The sequence below is a fragment of the Colossoma macropomum genome, unplaced genomic scaffold, assembly GCF_904425465.1.
Source record: "Colossoma macropomum unplaced genomic scaffold, Colossoma_macropomum, whole genome shotgun sequence".
Classification (NCBI taxonomy): domain Eukaryota; kingdom Metazoa; phylum Chordata; class Actinopteri; order Characiformes; family Serrasalmidae; genus Colossoma; species Colossoma macropomum.
In genome coordinates, this window is record NW_023494798.1 from 35921396 (window position 1) to 35943624 (window position 22229).

At 39.4% G+C, this 22229-nt stretch overlaps 1 protein-coding gene across 1 annotated transcript in view; it reads left to right on the top strand.

Moving 5' to 3' along the window:
- Positions 1–22229, top strand: part of daw1 (dynein assembly factor with WDR repeat domains 1) — a 31623-nt gene that overhangs the window by 8326 nt on the left and 1068 nt on the right. The window contains exons 4-11 of the mRNA XM_036585742.1: positions 487–545; positions 692–814; positions 4192–4291; positions 5252–5359; positions 8185–8291; positions 9931–10033; positions 17791–17905; positions 21355–21431. Coding sequence (XP_036441635.1) covers positions 487–545; positions 692–814; positions 4192–4291; positions 5252–5359; positions 8185–8291; positions 9931–10033; positions 17791–17905; positions 21355–21431 — 792 coding nt within the window. The remainder of the gene's footprint in view (positions 1–486; positions 546–691; positions 815–4191; positions 4292–5251; positions 5360–8184; positions 8292–9930; positions 10034–17790; positions 17906–21354; positions 21432–22229) is intronic.

Below are 22229 nucleotides of genomic sequence, written 5' to 3' on the forward strand. Positions count from 1 at the left end.
CTCTCTTTCTTCTTCTCTCCCTTCTCTGTCCCTCTCTCTCTCCTTCACTCTCTCTCTTCTTCACTCTCTCTCCCTCTTTTCTCCCTCTCCCCTCTCTCTCTCCCTCTTTTTATCTCTTTTCTGACTCCCTCTCTCTCTCTCTCTCTCTCTCTCTCTCTGTCTCTCTCTCTCTTCTCCTCTCCCTCTATCCCCCTCTGTCTCCCTCTCTCTGTCTGCCTACCTCTGTCTGTCTATCTCTCTCTTCCTCTCTCTTTGTCTCCCTCTCTCTATTTCAATCCTTCCATCCCCCCTCTGTCTATCTTCTCTCTCTTTCTGTGTCCCTCTCTCTTCCTCTCTCCCCAATCCCTCCATCCTCTCTCCCTCTTTCTTTCTTCTCTTCACTCTCTCCCTCTCTCCCTCTTTCTCTCTCTCCTTCTCTACCTCTCTCTCTCGCTCTCTCTCTCTCTCTCTCTCTCTCTCTCTCTCTCTCTCTCTCTCTCTCTGAAGGCGCTCCAGGCTCATATCCTGCCTCTGACGAATGTTGCCTTCAATAAATCAGGGTCGAGGTGAGTTTATCTGAAGCACTCACGTTCTCCCTCCTTCACTGCCCCCACCACTTCCACTCTGCCCCCCCTTCCACTCAGCTCTCTCTCCATCTCTCCCTCACCCCATTTCTCTCTCTCTCTCTCTCTGTCTCTTTGTCCGTCTGCAGTTTTATAACTGGGAGCTACGACAGGACGTGTAAAATATGGGACACTGCATCAGGAGAGGAGCTGCAGACGCTGGAGGGCCACAGAAACGTCGTTTACGCCATCGCTTTCAACAACCCCTACGGGTAAATAACACACGCACACACACACACACACACACACACACTCACACACACACACATAGACACACTCACTCTGCCCATTAGATATTAAAGCCATAGTTCAGCAAAACTCAAATTCCCCCAGTTTCACCCCTTTATCCCAAACGTAGTCAATCATCTGAGGCATGTTTGGAGTCAGAAGTTTGCTTCTTTAGCTTTAGCCCTGGAGCTATGAGGCTAACTCAGCTAACAAGCGACATATAAACCACCAATTAGCTTTGTGCTAACTGCAAATAGACAAAAATCTGGATGAAATTCTGGTCCTTCCTGGCGTGGGTGGAACACAGGTATAAAAGTGAATACCAGTAGACGTTATCTCATGATATGAATTTCGCTGTAACCATGGATACGGTGATAAGCCCAAACATAATGAACCACAAACAGCGCCACCCCAAGACAAACTAAACATCAGCACAAAGAGCTTCACCCACCGGGGTCAACCTGCAGCGTCGCCCTTTCCATTCCATCTTATCTCGAGATCATACGAGACTCACATCCGGAGTTATGAGCCTATGAAGAGGGACTGAGATACGCGTCATCTGCCTCTCACCGTGTGGAACTGGTGGGTTGGTGTGTCCGTCTACATTCTGTGTGAAACTGACCAATGGACACTCAGGAAATCACTAAGGACTGACCGTCACGCCGGAAACCCTTCATTCTTCATTCAGTCCACATCGGAGACTCATGTGAAATGCAGAGAGTTTACAGCTGCTGAAGTTGCTGCAGCGGGTTTGGAAAGTAGTGATGACGAGAACATTTATCTACTACTTTATTCATACATTCTGCTAATTTGGGGACCTGAAGCTTTTTTTCCAACACATGGAACTGGCTCGACTCGACTCGCCTTTTTTGGTTTTCCAGGCAAACCTGGCACCTGGTACTATTTTTGGTATCACGTCCATCGAGGTTCCAAGTGAGCTGAGTCGATACCAAAAGGTGATGTAAAAACACTGCAGACTGCTGATTGGTCGGAGAGAATCGCTAAACACACGTTAGCTACCAGGTTAGCGTAGCCTCTTAAGTCGCCTTTGAGCACCAGAATCGTCTCGTCATCTAAACTCTGATGTAGTTTTTTTCTAAACTCTCCTTTTTTGTTCAGCTGCCCCCTCTGAACACAGTCTGTCTCCTTCACATCTCAGCAGTTTCATGTGGTGTCGCTTTGCTGACCAGCTACATTGAGAGGGCGCTATATTTGCGGTGGAAAACGAAGCAGGGACCAAAAGAGAGTGGAGTCTAGTAAAGTTGATCTGTACCATGCAGTAGAACAGCAGCTTTAGACTTTGGTGAAACCATTTCAAGCAGTAAATCAATTCATCCACAAGAGTAAAGCTGTGTTTTCACAAGAGATGTTAAGAATTTCTAAAGCCAGACTTCTGCTTTTCTTTTTGTACACAGAGCTCCAGGTCTCTTATAATAGAGAGAGCTCAGACCGTTCTGAACATTTTGAAATGAAACCGTCTAATCGTTGGCCCTGTATAATAATAATATATAATGAGACAGTAATGGGTTACAATGAGACAGTAATGTATTACAATGAGACAGTATAATGAGACAGTATAATGTATTACAATGAGACAGTATAATGAGATGGTATAATACAATGAGACCGTATGAGACAGTATAATGTATTACAATGAGACAGTATAATGAGACAGTAATGGATTACAATGAGAAAGTGTAATGTATTACAATGAGACAGTATAATTAAATGGTATAATACAATGAGACCGTATGAGACAGTTTAATGTATTACAATGAGACAGTATAATGAGACAGTAATGGATTACAATGAGACAGTATAATGTATTACAATGAGACAGTGTAATGTATTACAATGAGACAGTATAATGAGACAGTATAATGTATTACAATGAGACAGTGTAATGTATTACAATGAGACAGTATAATGAGATGGTATAATACAATGAGACCGTATGAGACAGTATAATGTATTACAATGAGACAGTATAATGAGACAGTAATGGATTACAATGAGAAAGTGTAATGTATTACAATGAGACAGTATAATGAGATGGTATAATACAATGAGACCTTATGAGACAGTATAATGTATTACAATGAGACAGTATAATGAGACAGTATAATGTATTACAATGAGACAGTATAATGAGATGGTATAATACAATGAGACCGTATGAGACAGTGTAATGTATTACAATAAGACAGTTTAATGAGACAGTATAATGTATTGCAATGAGACAGTGTAATGTATTACAATGAGACAGTATAATGAGACAGTATAATGTATTACAATGAGACAGTATAATGTATTACAATGAGACAGTATAATGAGACAGTATAATGTATTACAATGAGACAGTATAATGAGACAGTAATGGATTACAATGAGAAAGTGCAATGTATTACAATGAGACAGTATAATGTATTACAATGAGACAGTATAATGAGATGGTATAATACAATGAGACCGTATGAGACAGTATAATGTATTACAATGAGACAGTATAATGAGACAGTATAATGAGATGGTATAATACAATGAGACCGTATGAGACAGTGTAATGTATTACAATGAGACAGTTTAATGAGACAGTATAATATATAACAATGAGACAGTATAATGTGTTACAGTGAGTTAGTATAACGTAGTACATGAGACAGAATAACACAGTGTAATATCTGAGAATGAGACAGAATGAGATAGTATAATGTGTTACAATGAAACTGTTTTATAATTGTGCACATTAACAGCAGGGTAGATAGCATCCTATCACAGATAGCAGCATAATAGAAGATTACAAAGATAATAACATTAAACAGATAATTATAGATTATACAGATAGCAGCACCGTAATGGATGGTACAGATGATAACAGATTATAAAGATAGCAGTATAATAATATATCATGGATGATAGGAGACTGTCGTTTGAAACAGGCTGTCATTATGATGATGATGATGGATTCACCTGAGCAGAATCTGACCAACATTTCTTGTGTGTGGTTTAAACTTTGGTGGCAGCATAAGATGATGTGTGGATTTTTATGTTGCCATGCAAAAATACATAAACATGTAAAAGTGTAAAGATGTTTTGTATCTTTTATTGCACTTCCATCCATATTGCAGAGCATTAAGCTGCACACACAGTCACACAATGGCCACAGTCAGATATGGTCCAAATATACTCCAAACCCATTAAATCAGACACACATTCACTCACTCAGTCAGTCTGCGGGTTTGGACGGCTCCAGGCTGTTACGTGGGGAGAGCATTTGTCATTTTGAGTCATAACAGTAGCCCAGTGTCCTTTTTCTCCCTCCCTCCCTCCTCTCTCTCCTCTCTCTCTCTCTTTCTCTCAGGGACAAGATAGCCACTGGCTCCTTTGATAAAACCTGCAGGTTATGGAGCGCTGAAACGGGGAAATGTTTCTACACCTTTAGAGGACACACCGCCGAAATAGTACGTACTAATAATGTCAATCAGAGAATGCACTACAGTTTACCTCTAGACGCTTCACCCATTTATATGTTCTCTCACAGCTACAGTTCTAAGGTTGGACAAGCTTTACAGAACATTCAACCTAATGAGAAACTGTAGAACAGACTCAGTTTATACCACAATACCTACATTTAGAGTCGGTTATTCATTCAGCCTAATGAGAAACTGTAGAACAGACTCGGTTTATATCACAATACCTACATTTAGAGTCGGTTATTCATTCAGCCTAATGAGAAACTGTAGAACAGACTCGGTTTATATCACAATACCTACATTTAGAGTCGGCTATTCATTCAGCCTAATGAGAAACTGTAGAACAGACTCGGTTTATATCACAATACCTACATTTAGAGTCAGTTATTCATTCAGCCTAATGAGAAACTGTAGAACAGACTCGGTTTATATCACAATACCTACATTTAGAGTCGGTTATTCATTCAGCCTAATGAGAAACTGTAGAACAGACTCGGTTTATATCACAATACCTACATTTAGAGTCGGCTATTCATTCAGCCTAATGAGAAACTGTAGAACAGACTCGGTTTATATCACAATACCTACATTTAGAGTCAGTTATTCATTCAGCCTAATGAGAAACTGTAGAACAGACTCGGTTTATATCACAATACCTACATTTAGAATCGGTTATTCATTCAGCCTAATGAGAAACTGTAGAACAGACTCAGTTTATATCACAATACCTACATTTAGAGTCGGTTATTCATTCAACCTAATTAGAAACTGTAGAACAGACTCAGTTTATATCACAATACCTACATTTAGAGTCAGTTATTCATTCAGCCTAATGAGAAACTGTAGAACAGACTCAGTTTATATCACAGTACCTACATTTAGAGTCAGTTATTCATCCAGCCTGATATTATTTGACTGTGTGTGTGTGTGTGTGGTTCTCCTGTCCAGGTGTGCCTGGCCTTTAACCCTCAGAGCACACTGGTTGCCACGGGCAGCATGGACACCACAGCTAAATTATGGGATGTGGAGAGCGGTGAGGAGGTTTATACCCTGGCCGTGAGTATTTCCATCTTTTTACCCACAATTCAATCTGTCTACTTCACTCTGTCAGTTAATCATTCCCCTGCACTCATCTTCCCCTCTTCCCTCCATCTTTTACTCCTCCAGATGAGCCCTAAAACCTCCTCTCGCTAACTTATGATATACTTAACTGCTTTGCCAACAAAATGTGCCAAAACTACCCATATAAATTTGAACACTGGCAGTTTAGTGGCATGATGCTCATAAAATAAAATCATAATCCTTTTACAAATGATATCTGCAGAGAAAGAAGGAAAGTGTTTTATTTTTCCTCCATATGAGAGAAGTGCAGCAATTAAAGTTATAGTTGGCTAAAAGCTAAATTCACCCTGATTCCCTCTCGCACTTCAAAAGTAGTCAGTCAGCCAAGACGTGTTTGGTGTCTGAAGTTTTCTTCATTAGTTTTAGCACTGGTAGCTATGAGGCTAATATAGCTAACGCGTAATGGACACTTATACTCCACCAATTAGCATCATGCAGACTGCATGTCTTTGAAGACTGGAAATTATGTCCATTAATTTTTCTCCAAACTTCCTCTATAATTTCTCTCTCCTCCCCTGAGAGTTTGGCTTGTTGTTTTAAATTCTTCAGTGATTTGCATCTCCTCCTGCTTTCGGTGAACAGCCGCTCAACCGTGCACTTATTAATGAATTCACTCATTTAATCATTCGCTGCTTCCATTTAGTGCATAATTGAGCGCTGCGTCCCGTGTGAGCTGTTTTCTCTGAGCTTATATAAGTTGTGATGATGTGTTTTGTTGTTTTGTGTTGCATGTTATGCACTGTGTTGTATTATATTGCGCATTTTGATTTGCATTGTGATGTATTTTGTTATGCTGGGTTTGTTAAAGCAGAGACGCGCTGTACTTTACTGAGCCTAAAATAATCGCAAACAGACACGTCCTTTACATAATAGATGGATAAAGTCTGCGCATGCATAATACTGACTGTACTCAGTGATGAAAGGAATATGGAAAAAAGGTAGGGTGAAAAGGAGAGATGGAGAGAGCAGATAGAGGGTGGAATGGATGGGGATGGAGTAGATAGCGTGATGGAGGGATGGAGAAATGGTGTAAATGGAATAGATGGAATAGTCAGAGGGATGAAATAGATGATGTAGATGGTATAGAGGAGGGGTGGAGCAGCTGGTGTACATTGATGGATAGTGTAAATGGAATAGTTGGTGTAGATGGAGGGATGGAGTACATGGTGTGGAATGTGAGATGGAGTAGATGATGTAGATTGTATAGACAGGAATGGAACAGATGGTGTAAATGGAACTGATGTAAATTAAGTAGATGGAGAAGATAGATAGATAAGTAGAAAGTGTAGATGGAGGAATGGTGTAAATGTAGTAGATGACATGGTGTAGATGGAGTAGATGGAATAAGCAGAGCTGATAGTGTGGATGGAGTAAATGGAGATAATGGTGTGGATGGAATAAATGGTGAGGTGGTGTAGATGCTGTAGATGGACTAGATGGAGTTGAGGGTGTTGGTGGAGTAGATGGTAAGGTGGTGTAGATGAAGTAAGTGGAGCTGATGGTGTGGATAGAGTAGATGGTAAGGTGGTGTAGATGAAGTAAATGGAGCTGATGGTGTGGATGGAGTAGATGGTAAGGTGGTGTAGATGAAGTAAATGGAGCTGATGGTGTGGATGGAGTAGATGGTAAGGTGGTGTAGATGAAGTAAGTGGAGCTGATGGTGTGGATGGAGTAGATGGAGCTGATGGTGTATATGGTAAGGCGGTGAAGATGGAGTAAATTATGAGGTGGTGTAAATGCTATAGGTGGAGTAAATGGAGCTGATGGTGTGGATGGTAAGGTGGTGTGGATGGAGTAAATGGTGAAGTGGTGTAGATGCTGTAGATGGACTAAATGGAGTTGATGGTGTAGATGAAATAAATGGAGCTGATAGTTTAGATAAAGTAAATAGAGCTGATGGTGTGGATGGAGTAAATGGAGTTGATGGTGTGGATGGTAAGGCAGTGAAGATGGAGTAAATGGTGAGGTGGTGTAGATGTTGCAGAAGGACTAAATTGAGTTGATGGTGTAGATGGTGAAGTGGTATGGATGGAGTTAATGGAATAGATGGTGTAGATGGAGTAGATGGTGCAGATGAAGTAGACTGTGTAGATGGTATAGATGGAGTAAATGCTGTAGACGGTAAAGTGGTATAGATGCTGTACATGGAGTAGATGGAGCTGATGGTATGGATGGTGAAATGGTGTAGATGCTGTAGATGGAGTAAATGGAGTTGATAGTGTGGATGGAGTAAATGGAGCTGGTGGTGTAGATGGAGGAAATGGAGCTGATAGTGAAGTGGTGTAGATGCTGTATATGGAGTAAATGGAGTTAATGGTGTGGACGGAGTAGACAGAGTAAATGTAGCTGGTGGTGTAAATGATGAGGTGGTGTAGATGGTGAGGTGGTGTAGATGGTGGATGAGGTAGATGGTGGTGATGGTGAAGTGGTGTAGATGCTGTAGATGGAGTAAATGGAGTTAATGGTGTGGACGGAGTAAATGGAGCTGATGGAGCTGATGATGAGGTGGTGTAGATGCTGTTGATGGGGGTTCAGAGTGACGTTTGATGGTACACACTGTCTAGCAGAACGATGATGACGTGTCTCTCCATTACCCAGCTTTACTCTCCTATTATTCCTCTGTGAATCTAAATTATGAATTAGTCTTCAAACTGAGATGAATCAGAGGAAATTAACATTTTTCCATTTTTCTTAGCACATTCTTTATGCTAATACTTCAATTGAAGAATGATGACTTTAATTTTCTCTCTCTCTCTCAGGGTCACTCTGCTGAGATAATCTCTCTCTCCTTTAACACGGTTGGGAATCGTTTGGTCACAGGCTCGTTTGACCACACAGTCAGCGTGTGGGACGTTTCTTCAGGCAGGTGTGGAGCTCAGTACCAGCTTCAAATCATTCATTGATTTATCTGTAATATTAGATCCCTGATGTAGGAGAGAGTGTTGCACAACCTCACACATTTAGGTTTTGCTAATTAATTTTTAAACTATTCAAGCAAGATTAATTAATTGATTCATTATTTTTGTAAACAATCAACCTACTCTTCTGTTGCAATTCAAAACTTAAACTTTGTTTCCAGCTCCTATTGTTTCTAGAAAGATGGCATGAGTGCAAATGTTACAACTTACCCCATATGTGAAAGACCCCTTAAATAGCCAGGACTGACCGGCAGGTCCAATGTTTCATTACACACTTGCATAACCTAAGAGTAGCTCAGCCAGTTTGCACTGAAGCCCCAGTAGTTACTAATAATAAGCCTTAGTGTGTAATAAGCCTGAGGTTTTAAGGGGTAAAATGGTAAGACACTAGTAGAGGGACGAATTTTAACAGTTGCCAGAATGTTTGGTAAATCGTTTAGGAATGCACTGATATCAGAACTGTGGGCCAGTAGCTATTTCTGATATTGTTGTACATTATATTTATATTTGTATTACATACAGTGGGGTTCAAAAGTCTGAGACCACATTGAAAATCTGAATGTTTTTTATTTAAACCTGGAGACAAAACAAAGAAAAGTTAAAGTAAATTAAAGTATTCAATGTTCTAGTTCACTATTCAAATTTAAGCAACTCTGTGAAATTAATCATGTTAAGGACTTTGAGTTTTTCTTGTCATTAAAGCAGAAGAATATATCAAATACTAAGAAATTATTGTTAACATTTCAAAGGATCTACTTTTCCTGCTGATAGTTTTGCTGTTAATATCATTTGTAGTTAATAATTTTCTATTAAACTAGAAAAGACTGCAAAAGAAGCATTGTGCTTCTCTGTGCTCTCTGACCTTTGAACCTTACTGGATCTGTTGATGCCAATACATAAACATTTATAAAATGTAGAACACAGGACTGGATCCACCTTGATTGGCATTACAGAAGTATAACCCTTATTTCTGTAGAGTTACAGATGCAGTAAAATAAATAAACTGCAGGTATTTTAGTGCAGTAACCCAGCATCACCTGGCAGTGTTAATGGATAAACCTGAGTACCACTGTAAAAGTACCAAAGACAGCTTTACTTAAACACAGACGTTTGAAACATTTGAAGCTTACAACAAACATTCAAGTGGACGTGAATATTGTAGGAGTAGACTTAGCTGTCTGTAAATACATACTTTTACTTCATGTACACAAATTTGTGACATCAAATGTGTAATTTTTTCTTTACATACATGAAATTCATAACTGCAAACGTGTGAGCATTAGTGAGATCCTGCTGGTGTGGGTTTCCTCTCCCACTGCTGCACAGTAAAGTGATTTTAAAGTAATAGCCACCGTGTTTAGCATTCAAGTTGCAAACTAATCTCTAAGTCGATTGATAAAGAATGTACATTGTACTTGATTATTTTTGTCAAGTGATTGATTTTTATCCTGTAATCATGACAGCACTAGTTGTTTTATCAACACTACAAAAATAAATCTAACCTCTGAAACAGAGTGAAGCCGATATTCTGGATTGTGTTTTGTTGTTAATTTTAAGGACTTGTTTGTGTGTTGTTTGTGTTTGAAGACGAGTGCACATGCTGATAGGCCACAGAGCAGAGATCAGCAGCGTGAACTTTAACTGGGATTCATCCCTCATCGTCACTGCCTCCATGGACAAAACCTGCAAGGTCTGTTTTTTTACACACACACTACACATATTTGATTTTCACTGTTTCATGTCAGTTGAGTATTGTAAAGTAAGGTTTAGTAATCATAAAACAGCTACACTACCATTGAAAAGTTCTGAATCAATTTTTTCAACGATGGATGAATGGATGGATAGAAATAAACCTAGACACAAGTTAAAGTATAAGAGAAATAAAATAAAAGTATATCTATTTGCATATTTACATGGTACATGAGACAGATTTGTTGTATTTACATGATAGCAGGCACTGAATGGTGTAAGGTAAACTAAAAGCACAGATTATAGACATATCTAACTCGGAGTTGCATCAATATTACGGTGTAAAGTGCATAGTGAGAGTCATTACAGTAATAGTTATGATACATTGCACAGTGTGTATTAATAGGGGAGGAGATACAGTGATGAGGTTCAGCTCAGTTCAGACAGCAATGTAAAGCCAGTTTAGTTTCAGATACATAAATATACATACATTCTATTTATTGAACTTCACATATTTCAGTAAATAGAAAGCTGTAATTAAAAATGTAGAAATGTTAGGTGAGTCAAGAATGATGGACAGAGCTGTACAAGATTCTGAAATAACTGAGAACCCGCAAAACATCAAGAATGACGTTCTGATCACATTAATATCCAGAATTCATCATATTTCAAAAGTGGCGATTAAATCTTAAGACAGAGAAATTACAATGGAATTTGATATTTACAGTAGCAGTATTTTGGTTGAAACTCTTTCTCAGATGTGAGTTTTGTCATAATGGTTACACAATTAACACAACATAAAAATGCTAATAGGCGCTAATGTTACCCCGTTTAGCTGAGTGTCTGGGTCAGGGATGTTTCAAATGAAAAATGAAAGCACATCAGACCCTCAATCACCTCCTGCTGTCTAATCCGCTTCATCTGAAGTAGTCCACTTTATTTTCGAGGCATTGGACATAAAGGAATGGCCAGTCTTTTGGGGTTAGCATTAGTCTAATTTGTATACCGGGAAACACCAGAACATCAGGGGACATCTCTCTTTTAGTCTTAAGATCTGACAGGTCGAGATAAGATTTTTCACAAATTTGTGTTACAGAAGCAAATCTGATCTTAATTTAGGAATCTTATCTTACAGCATCTTATCTCCAGTTAGGAAATCTTAACCTACTCAATCAAAGTCGACAATCGGCTGTCATGCCTGTTACCTAGCAACCAACCATACACACACACCTGAAACGCCAACATGTAATCGAAATAATCAAATTAGTTATCCAAACAGCTGCTGTTACTGATGTAAGGTCAACCAAAGCTAAAGTGTGATAAACTATATGTTGTGAATACTGAGAGTGCCCCCTGCTGTTTATCAGAGCGTCGCCGCTCCCCAGTTTCAGTCTCCATTTCCCAAACGCTTTAGCCGAGCGCGCTAACATTACTCCTCCTAATAAACAGACACACGTTCAGCTCCGTCTCCTCATTATTCACCACCATCACTGTAATATTTCAACATCAACATTAACACACGAAGGTGATCAGAGGGGCGGTGGAGATCGAGTCTGCAGCGTCTGAGATCTTTAAAACGCAGAGTTAGAAAAGAAAATCATCTCACAGTGAAAGCAGCGTTTTACAGTAGAGATAAATGGAGCTCATTATGCTGGTAGTGAACTATGCTGCTGACACAGCTGCCTAAAAACCATAGAAACAGACCTTAAACAGAAGTGAGGACCCTGTTGGGGTTCATCCTAAAGTTAGGACAGGATTTAGGAGGTTTAGTCTAGTTAGGATGTTTGTGTGATGCTGTTTTCTTATCTGGAGTTAATGATGGGATTATGAAGGTAGGAACTCTGTAACAGCTGTTATTCTGTAGCAGCTACTGTCCGAAATTCAGTCCATATGAAGGGGGGGGGGCTAGATTTTCCTCAAATCATACCAAACAAGCACCATAACATAAATATCACTTCATTACCTTCTTCATACCAGTCTGTCTTTATTCTGAGCTCACATTATTTTTATTTTTTTATTTTTATTTATGTATTTATTTATATTGTTTTTAGTATATTTAAATTTTTTTTTATTTAATTATTTATCTTTACTAGTCCTGCCTTCCACCCGGTGGCGGCTGGGATGGACTCTGGCGCTCCACCGCGACCCAGAAGGATAGGCGGTTTAGATGATGTGTGTGTGTGTATTTATCTTTACTTTATATTTATCTATCTATCTATCTATCTATCTATCTGTCTATCTATCTGTCTGTCTGTCTGTCTGTGTCTGTCTACCTACCTACCTACCTAACTTTCAGTAGTCCCACCAAAGCAACCACCAAAACAGCCTTCTGTCAGCCTTCTGTCATCATCTAATGGTCCTTTCACTGGACTTCCCAAAAAAGACCATTACACAGCTGCAGCTCATTCAGAATGACCAGGATGAGGAGATCAGAGCTGTTATGGCAGCTCTAAAATCTCTACACTGTCCAGTTTGATACAGAACAGAGTTTGAAGTCTATAAATCACTGAATGGTTTCAGCCCAGAACACGTCTCTGATCTGTTTAAACAGTATAAACCCAGCAGGTCTGTTAGATCCATTGACTCAGGTCAGCTAGTTGAGCCCACAGTCCAAACTAAACATGGTGCACTGTTAGTGTTTGGCCTTAAAATGTTAACTAAATTTCGATTATTAAGTTAACAGAACGAGGGCCACATCAGGGATGGGAATCAAGAACCGGTTCCAGTTGAGAACCGGTCCCAAATTGTTTCAGAATCATGCACCTCCAAAGTTATCAATTCCATATATCGATGCCGGTGTGAAGCCCACTCTCACCTCACTGTCCTGGTTTCACTTCCCAAGGACCATCTTGAGTTACCAAGTTAGCACATTTTCATTATCATGCCAGCCAATACAGTTCACTGTAAAACGTGTCACTGTTTTAATTCAGTTGGTTGCCAGCTTTGTTGCGTTTATAAATATATTTAGGTTTACAAAAAGTCAGCCACATAAGATCAACCTATACCTTTTTGAGGTTCCGCCCAGAGTAGTTGATTAACAGCTGTGATATGTATGATTCATCCAGTAACACTGCGAATCCTGTGGACGGAAACCAAGTGAGTTAAGATCAGGATGGGGATGTGAGATTGGGGACCACACTGGCAGGTTTTTCTGACAAATTCAGATTTTAAAAAAATCATGCGTCATGACGCCAAACTCTGAGGGTGAATATCCTGTTATAATAACATCAGCACCCACTGACAGGCTTAGCAGAGTTATTCTAAGAAAACCTAGATAAACAAGAATGCTGTGGTATTATTTGATGAGGCAGTTTTATATTTGTTATATCCATTTAAGAAAAGGAGCATTATAATTTATCTTAACAAATGTCAGAGATAATAACAGCTGCGCTGATGCTGAAAACCTGTGTAGGCCTACATTTTTCCACACAGAAAACTGATCAGGAATCAATAAGGGAGTCGTTAAAGAATCAGACCGATAATCAGAATCGATAATGCCACTGGTATCAATAAAATCTTATCAATTCCCATCCTTAGGCCATATACATGTTATTTTCAACCTTTAGGTTTGAATGAAGTAGATATTTAATTAAGTTTCACCTCCACATTTAACCCATCCATGCAGTGAAACACCACATACACACACTAGGGGGCAGTGATCCCTATCCACAGCACCCAGGGAGCAGTTGGGGGTTAGGTGCCTTGCGCAAGGGACACTTCAGTCACGTACTGTCAACTCAGGGGATCGAACCGGTGACCTTCTGGTCACAGGGCTGGTTCCCTAACCTCCAGCACACGACTGCCCCAAATAAAGGCCAGCATTGTTGTGCGATGGAAATTGTATTATTTTTGGTTTTAAAACAGTATTAAAAGCTTTGAATTGTGAACATTGAATATCTTCAGCACTTCATGTTCATCAGAGTGTCTTCCTGGTATAAAGAGCAGGTTTTAAATAATGATTTCACAGGTTTCTTTTCTAATCTACTGTTTAAAGCTCATAATGAAACTCTTTTGGTCCAAAGGTGCTTTAAACATCTGCAAGGTTTGAGTGCTCTTGGCTTAATCATTCTTAAAGGCTAGATGTCCCCAAACTTCTGATATATGTGCACTGCACTCTCTGATCAGCTATTCATCTCTGCTTCATATCATTAGGGGTCCAAGCACCTTTAGGTGCATGGAACCCTATTGCTTTTGCTAGGATTTTTTTTTCTTCTGCTTCTTCTTGTTCCTATTCTTTTCTTTCCTAAAACGGTTTGTGGAGAGGACACCGTAAGTCCACCAAAGACCAAACTTAGAGGGTAGGTGTAGAATCCCCCCCACTACTCAGGCAACTGAAATGACCCCAGTTGGCCTGATGGTAGCGCTATAGATCAACATTTTGCGTTTTTGCCCTTATTTCCTGAACCGTGGGGGCTACACTCAAAATTCTTGCTTTTACATAATCCTTGCTTTATTCTACATAAACGCTCTGCTGCATGTATTTAGCTCCGCCCCCATATTTTCTATCATAATTGGCAAAATATGTGACATCTACATTTTTCTACTAGTCTGAGGTTTTTCAAGATATCAACACGATATTGGTCTTAAATGTTCAGGGGAGTCTGGAGGTCAAGAATTATCAAAACAATTTGAATATTTATAAACAGTATGGCTTCCATGTGCCAATTGAGCCCCTCTGGGTTTGGCTTAATTCACATAAATGGCTACAGATAGAGATTGCTTTGGCCATTTAACATTAAACTTATCAGTCATGTACCCCACATGATTCTGTGGAAGCCCACCAAGTTTGATACCAATTACTCAATAGGGGGCTCTATAACAACCAAAAATCTGTTTCTCAGCAACCGCTAGGCCAATTGAGCTGAAATTTTGCATGCTGTATCCATGGCCTAATATGTACATGATCTTTTAAGGACAACTGAATCATTGGACAAATATGGCCGCCATTGGCCAATAAGCTTTTAACAGGCATTTGGAGGGCTTAGAATTGGCCAATCATCACAAAAATTATGTTTCCGCATAGGCAATCTCTAATAGCCTATAAAGTTTTACCTCAATTGGCCATGAGGTGGCGCTATAGAGCATAAACAAGAATAAGTCCTATAAACTTTATCATAGATCAAAATAAATCAATTCATTTCATTGCTTACACTGAGAATGACATTTTATCAAATACAAGTCTTTTAAAATTCTGTAAAGTTTTTCTTTGATTGATCAATTTTGAAAATTGAGCTTTTCGAACTAGTCTGTGCATTTTAAGACAACTGTTTCAATTTTGGTCTTAAAACAATTTGTGGAGTCTGTAGGTAAATAATTATCTAAAAAACCTTGACTTTATTGCAAAGAACAGCCATAAGACACCAATGAATCTGTTCGGCCTGGCCTTTTCTGACTTAGGGGGCTACAGACTCTTTAGTTTATATGTGATTATGTGATAAATCTTGGTAAACATGTACATTATCATTTTCTGAGGAAACATGCAAAGTTTCATTTAAATTGATTGTCATAAGCCCTTGCAATACTTAATCTAGTGTATAATTATTAAAATGTTATTATATTCTTCTATGATTGAAATAAAGAAAAGATAATGGTTCCAAATTACACATCTCATTCACATCTAAAACATTGCAATTATATGTATCTTTCAAAATTGCACAGGAAATGTGGAAATTTGACTTAAACCCAGGTTGGCCACAAAATCATTAATGGCAATATTTTCTCTGACCACCAGAGGGAGCATCAGCATTGAATGCAAATTATGACTTCAAATATACTTATGGTCATAGTCTTGGCAACATCTATCTTGTGGCAAAGGAACTTTCTGAATTTTGTGTATTCCACCAAGCCAGGCAATTTTGCATATACAAGTCTTTAAAAAACTATATTGTTTTTCCGTAAGTCATCAGAGTTGAAAACTGGTGTTTTCATACAGCTTGCTGAAATGTTTTTGCATCATCTTAAACTTGGTTTCAAAACAACCGTCGAAGTCTCAAGATTCACAGTTATTTAAAAAATCTTGCCTTATAAACACAATATTATTGCAAGTTATAGAAAAATAAGTACGGTCTGGCCTATTCTAGATCAGGGGACCACAAATTTGTCAGTTATGCTCTGATTGTGACCAGAATTGATTTGTATATTAATAATAATAAGTTGAGGAAACATATGACATTTGGCTTGATTCTGCCTATGTTAGCTGTTACAATGTAATTAGCTCTCAAAAATGTAATTATTCCTGTCTAAGAATAAAAACAATAAAAACATACATAACAATCGTTTCAAATTATGCATCTTAATGAGAATTGTCACTTTGCAAATATTTGTAGGTTGTACTGTACAGGAAATCCTATTATTTGATTTCAGCAAATTTTGGTCAGAGCAACAATTTTTCTCTGGCCACCAGAGGGAGCCAAATCAGTAACTGCACATGTCATTGTTGACATATACATGGAAAGCTTTACTGTATGTCTTTAAGTGAAGAGCATATCTGAATGTTTTGTTTTCCACTAAGCCTAACAATTTTGCAAATGCAAGTCTTAAAAAACTTTCAGTAATATCACGGTTGAGAAAAGATGGAGAATAGACATTTCTTACTAATTATTGAGTTTAAATCAAATTAAAATTTTCTTTACACAATCATATTGAAAATACCATGACTTAAGCACAGTGTGGCTGAAGATTTGAATAAATTGGTGTGAATTGGCTTATTCTGCCATAAAAGACTAAAATACACCAATAATTGTCTGAATATAACCAAATTTGACACAAATATACAAAATGACAAACTGACAGTGTATTATGATTTCATTTGAAATTATACTACTCAATAGTCACAGTAATTGCAAGGTGGGAACTAATTCCCAAAATGGTGCTTGGTTCCTTATTGCTCCGTACCAATAAATTCTCTCAAAAAAAACAGGTCTGTTGTGGGCCTCTTTAGCTCACCTTGAAAACATCCGCCTTTGAAGATTAAGGTCGTGGGTTTGATTCACTGTCACAGATGTTGGATGGTGCTGTAGCAGTTGTTGTGAACATACACTTAATTATCTCAATGAAAGGTCTTTCTTAAAAATCCAACGATTTGCTGCCTTCTATGTCCAGAGACATGAAATTTGTTTATGCTGCTACTGTCCAAAAATGGTGTGTGGTTCCTTGTTGCTACGGCTTTCAATAAATTGTTTCAAAGACTGCAGTTGCACCACAGATGTCTTGTGGTGCACCATGAGAGCTTCCACCTTTGAACTCTAGGGTCGTGGGTTTGAATCCCTGTCATGGATGTTAAAATTAGTTGCGTAGATTGTAGCAGATGTTTCACCTAGTGGTCTTGATCATAGGGAAAGGAGAACTTTCTTAAAGATCTGCTGCATTCTACGACCAAGGGCAACTACTTTACTCCCCGATGTCTTCCTGGTGCTTGGACCCTGCAGATTGCCGTTTGCAGCTATATTTTCTTTTCTTTTCAACAGAAAAGTTGTTTTGCTAGAATAGAAAACTTTCTCTCTGTCGCTCACCCTCTGATTGTCCTGAATGACTCATGGTCTTAATTATTCTGCAGACAGTGATGTTCCTCAAAGGAGAACAAACTGAAACAAAGCTATTTACTTCACTCCTTCATAAAAGATGATTTATGTTTCTTCTGTGAGCTGTGCATTGTTTAATGGACTGACTGAACAGCGAGGGGGAATTATGAGTGTGTGTTGGCATTACAGACTGTTTTTCTCTCTTTGTGGTGTGTGTGGTGTGTGTGTGTGTGTGTAGGTGTGGGACGCTGATGGTGGTCAGTGTTTAGCTACTCTTGTTGGTCATGATGATGAAGTGCTGGATGTTTGCTTTAACTACACTGGTCAACTCATCGCTACGGCTTCAGCAGATGGTGAGAGCAGCTTCCTACCTATTACAGTGACCTTCATCAATATTATCACCGTCATTATTATAACAGTAATCATTATCATCATCAAGTCCATAATCACCATCATCGTCATAACAGTCCCCATCTATTATCATCAGTCATCATCACAGTCATCATCACTGTATTCACCATTGTTATAAGAGTCTACATTATCGCCATTATGAGTCATTAGTTTTGCAGTAATCACACATCATCACAGTCACTATCATGATATTCACCATTATCATCAGTCATCATCACCTTATTCAACATTCCCATGAGTCATCACAAACATCACATTAATTACCTTTATCACCACAGTCATCAGTTATCATCACCAGTATCATCACAATTTCACAAGTTCAGTTCCACATTCATGGTCACCATCATTATTACAGTCATCATCACCATAAACACATTTATTATCACATTCATTGTCACCATCATTATCACAGCCATCATCACCATAAACACCATCATCATCACACTCATCATCACAATCATTATCACAATCATCACCATCATTATCAGTCTTCAGCACCATAAACGCCATCATTATCACAATCATTGTCACCATTACAGCCATCATCACCATAAACACTGTCATTATCAGTCATCACCATAAACACCATTATCACATAAACACATTTATTATCACATTCATTGTCACCATCATTATCACAGTCATCATCACCATAAACATCATTATCACAGTCATTGTCACCATCATTATTACAGTCACTGTCACCATCATTATCAGTCATCATTGCCATAAACACCATCATTATCACAGTCATCACTATGAACATTATCATTATCAGTCATCATCACCATCATGACAGTCATCACCAAAAACACATTTATTATCAGTCATCGTCACCATCATTATCATAGTCATCGTCACCATCATTATCACAATCGTCACCATTATTATGTCATCGTCACCATCATTATCACAGTCATTGTCACCATCATTATCACAGTCATTGTCACTATCATTATCACAGTCATTGTCACCATCATTATCACAGTCATTATCACCATCATTATCACAGTCATCGTCACCATCATTATCACAATCGTCACCATTGTTATGTCATCATCACCATCATTATCACAGTCATTGTCACTATCATTATCACAGTCATTGTCACCATCATTATCACAGTCATTATCACCATCATTATCAGTCTTCATCACCATCATTATCACAGTCATTGTCACTATCATTATCACAATCGTCACCATTGTTATGCCATCGTCACCATCATTATCACAGTCATTGTCACCATCATTATCACAGTCATTGTCACTATCATTATCACAGTCATTGTCACCATCATTATCACAGTCATTATCACCATCATTATCAGCTCATCACCATCATCACGTGTCACTATCATTATCAGTCATCCTCACCATCATCATCACAGTCTTCGTCACCATCTTCAGAATCACTTTTTTGACCTCCTACCTCAAACCTCCACTGATCCTACACACTCCTTTCTCTCTTTCTGAACTGTCCCTCTCTGCCTCTCTCCTTGATCCATCATTCCACCCTTCAACTCCTCTGCTGTCTTATTCTCCCCATGGTTCTGTTTTCTCTCTATCTCTCCACTGTGTCGTTTGTCCTTTCCCCTGAATGTCTCTCTCTCTCTCTCTCTCTCTCTCTCTAACTATCTCTCTCTCTCCTGCTGTTTGGGCCTTTGGGGCAGTTTCTCTCTGCTGCTGTCTTTGCTTGTGCTGCTCCCGATATAGCTGCTGCTCTCACACAGTGTCTGTGAGTCTGTGTGTATTAGTTTATAAAAATGTCCTGAAAAACCTGCAGTTAAACCAGAGAAACACAGCACTGACCTGTAGGAACAACACAGAGAAACACAGCACTGACCTGCAGGAACAACACAGAGAAACACAGCACTGACCTGCAGGAGCAACACAGAGAAACACAGCACTGACCTGCAGGAACAACACAGAGAAACACAGCACTGACCTGCAGGAAGAACACAGAGAAACACAGCACTGACCTGCAGGAACAACCCAGAGAAACACAGCACTGACCTGCAGGAAGAACACAGAGAAACACAGCACTGACCTGCAGGAACAACCCAGAGAAACACAGCACTGACCTGCAGGAGAACACAGAGAAAACACAGCACTGACCTGCAGGAAGAACACAGAGAAACACAGCACTGACCTGCAGGAAGAACACAGAGAAACACAGCACTGACCTGCAGGAAGAACACAGAGAAACACAACACTGACCTGCAGGAACGACACAGAGAAACACAGCACCGACCTGCAGGAAGAACACAGAGAAACACAACACTGACCTACAGAAACAACACAGAGAAACACAGCACTGACCTGCGGGAAGAACACAGAGAAACACAGCACTGACCTGCAGGAACAACACAGAGAAACACAGCACTGACCTGCAGGAAAGACACAGAGAAACACAGCACTGACCTGCAGACACAACACAGAGAAACACAGCACTGACCTACAGAAACGACACAGAGAAACACAGCACTGACCTGCAGGAACAGCACAGAGAAACACAGCACTGACCTGCAGGAACAACACAGAAACACAGCACTGACCTGCAGGAGCAACACAGAGAAACACAGCACTGACCTGCAGGAACGACACAGAGAAACACAGCACTGACCTGCAGGAACGACACAGAGAAACACAGCACTGACCTGCAGGAACGACACAGAGAAACACAGCACCGACCTGCAGGAACAGCACAGAGAAACACAGCACTGACCTGCAGGAACAACACAGAGAAACACAGCACTGACCTGTAGAAAGAACACAGAGAAACACAACACTGACCTGCAGGAACAACACAAAAAAACACAGCACTGAACTGCAGGAACAGCACAGAGAAACACAGCACTGACCTGCAGGAACAACACAAAAAAACACAGCACTGAACTGCAGGAATGACACAGAGAAACACAGCACTGACCTGCAGGAACGACACAGATTTAGAAAGGGCTTCTTTACTAATGTTTCAACTGAAAGAGTGAAACCATTTCTTTTCCGTTCCTGTGGTTAAGGTTTAGGATTAGAAAAAGACTGATTTTATGAAATTATATATAGAAACGTATTATATATAGATACATATCGCTGCTGTTGGAACAAAACATCATATCTCCAAAAAGGAAACTTCACAGGAGAAGGAGAAACATTCTTAACTTCTAATGGAAGTGAATGGAGAAATATTTTTTTCGAAGTAGTTTTGGACCCTTTCTGTCGGTCAGTTCATGGTGATATTTTGACACGACATAAAGGGCAGCTGTCTTTTTTAAATTATGCAAAACATTGAAAACGATCTGAGGTTTTATTTGTAAAACATATTATTACTACTTATTACTGTTACATACAGGTACTTATGTATGTATATGTTAATGTGTGTGTGTGTTTAGGTACATCACGGGTGTTTAACGCGCAGACATACGAGTGTGTGTGTAAACTGGAGGGCCATGAAGGAGAGATCTCTAAGGTAAGTACACACACACACACACACACACACACACACACACACACACACACACACAGCTGTCACTCTGTATTTTTCTCATCTTTTATCATCTCTCTCTCTCTCTCTCTCTCTCTCTCTCTCTCTCTCTCTCTCTCGTTCTTTCTGCAGGCACTCATTCCCTGTCACTCCTGTCTGTCCCTCACTCACTTCCTGTTTATCTCTACCTGTCTGTCCTTCTCTCTCTCTTTCTCTTACTCTGCCAATCCTTCACTCACTCCTCTCTGACACCTCCGACTCGTTCTCACTCCTGTCGTCATGACAACGTCATCACATTTTTTTCTCTTCAACTTGATTTTTACACTTCAAATGTCAGCTGCCTTTTTTCTTTAATCTCTCACCTCCTCCTCTCCACCTCTTCTTCCCTATCTCTCCCTTTCTTAGCTCTATCTTCTTCTCTTTCTCTTTGCTCTTTCTTCTTCTTTCCTCTTTCTCACTTTGCGCTTTCTTCCTCTTCCATCTCTCTATCACTTTAGTCTTTCTTCTTTCTCTGCCTCTCTGCTTTTTTCTCCTTCCCTCTTTTTGCTTTCTTCTTCTCTCTCCATCTCTTGCTATTTTTTCTCCTTCTTTCCTCTCGCTCCTTCTTTTTGCTCTCTCCTTCTTTGCTCCCTTCCTCTTTTCTTTAATCTTCCCTTTCTTTCTTTCTTTCTTTCTTTCTTCCCCTTTCTCTCTCTCTCTCTCTTTTCTTTACTCCTCTGCAGCTCTTATTTTTCTCTCACTTTCCTTGTTCTCTCTCGTCCCCCTTTTTCCCTCTTCCTCTCT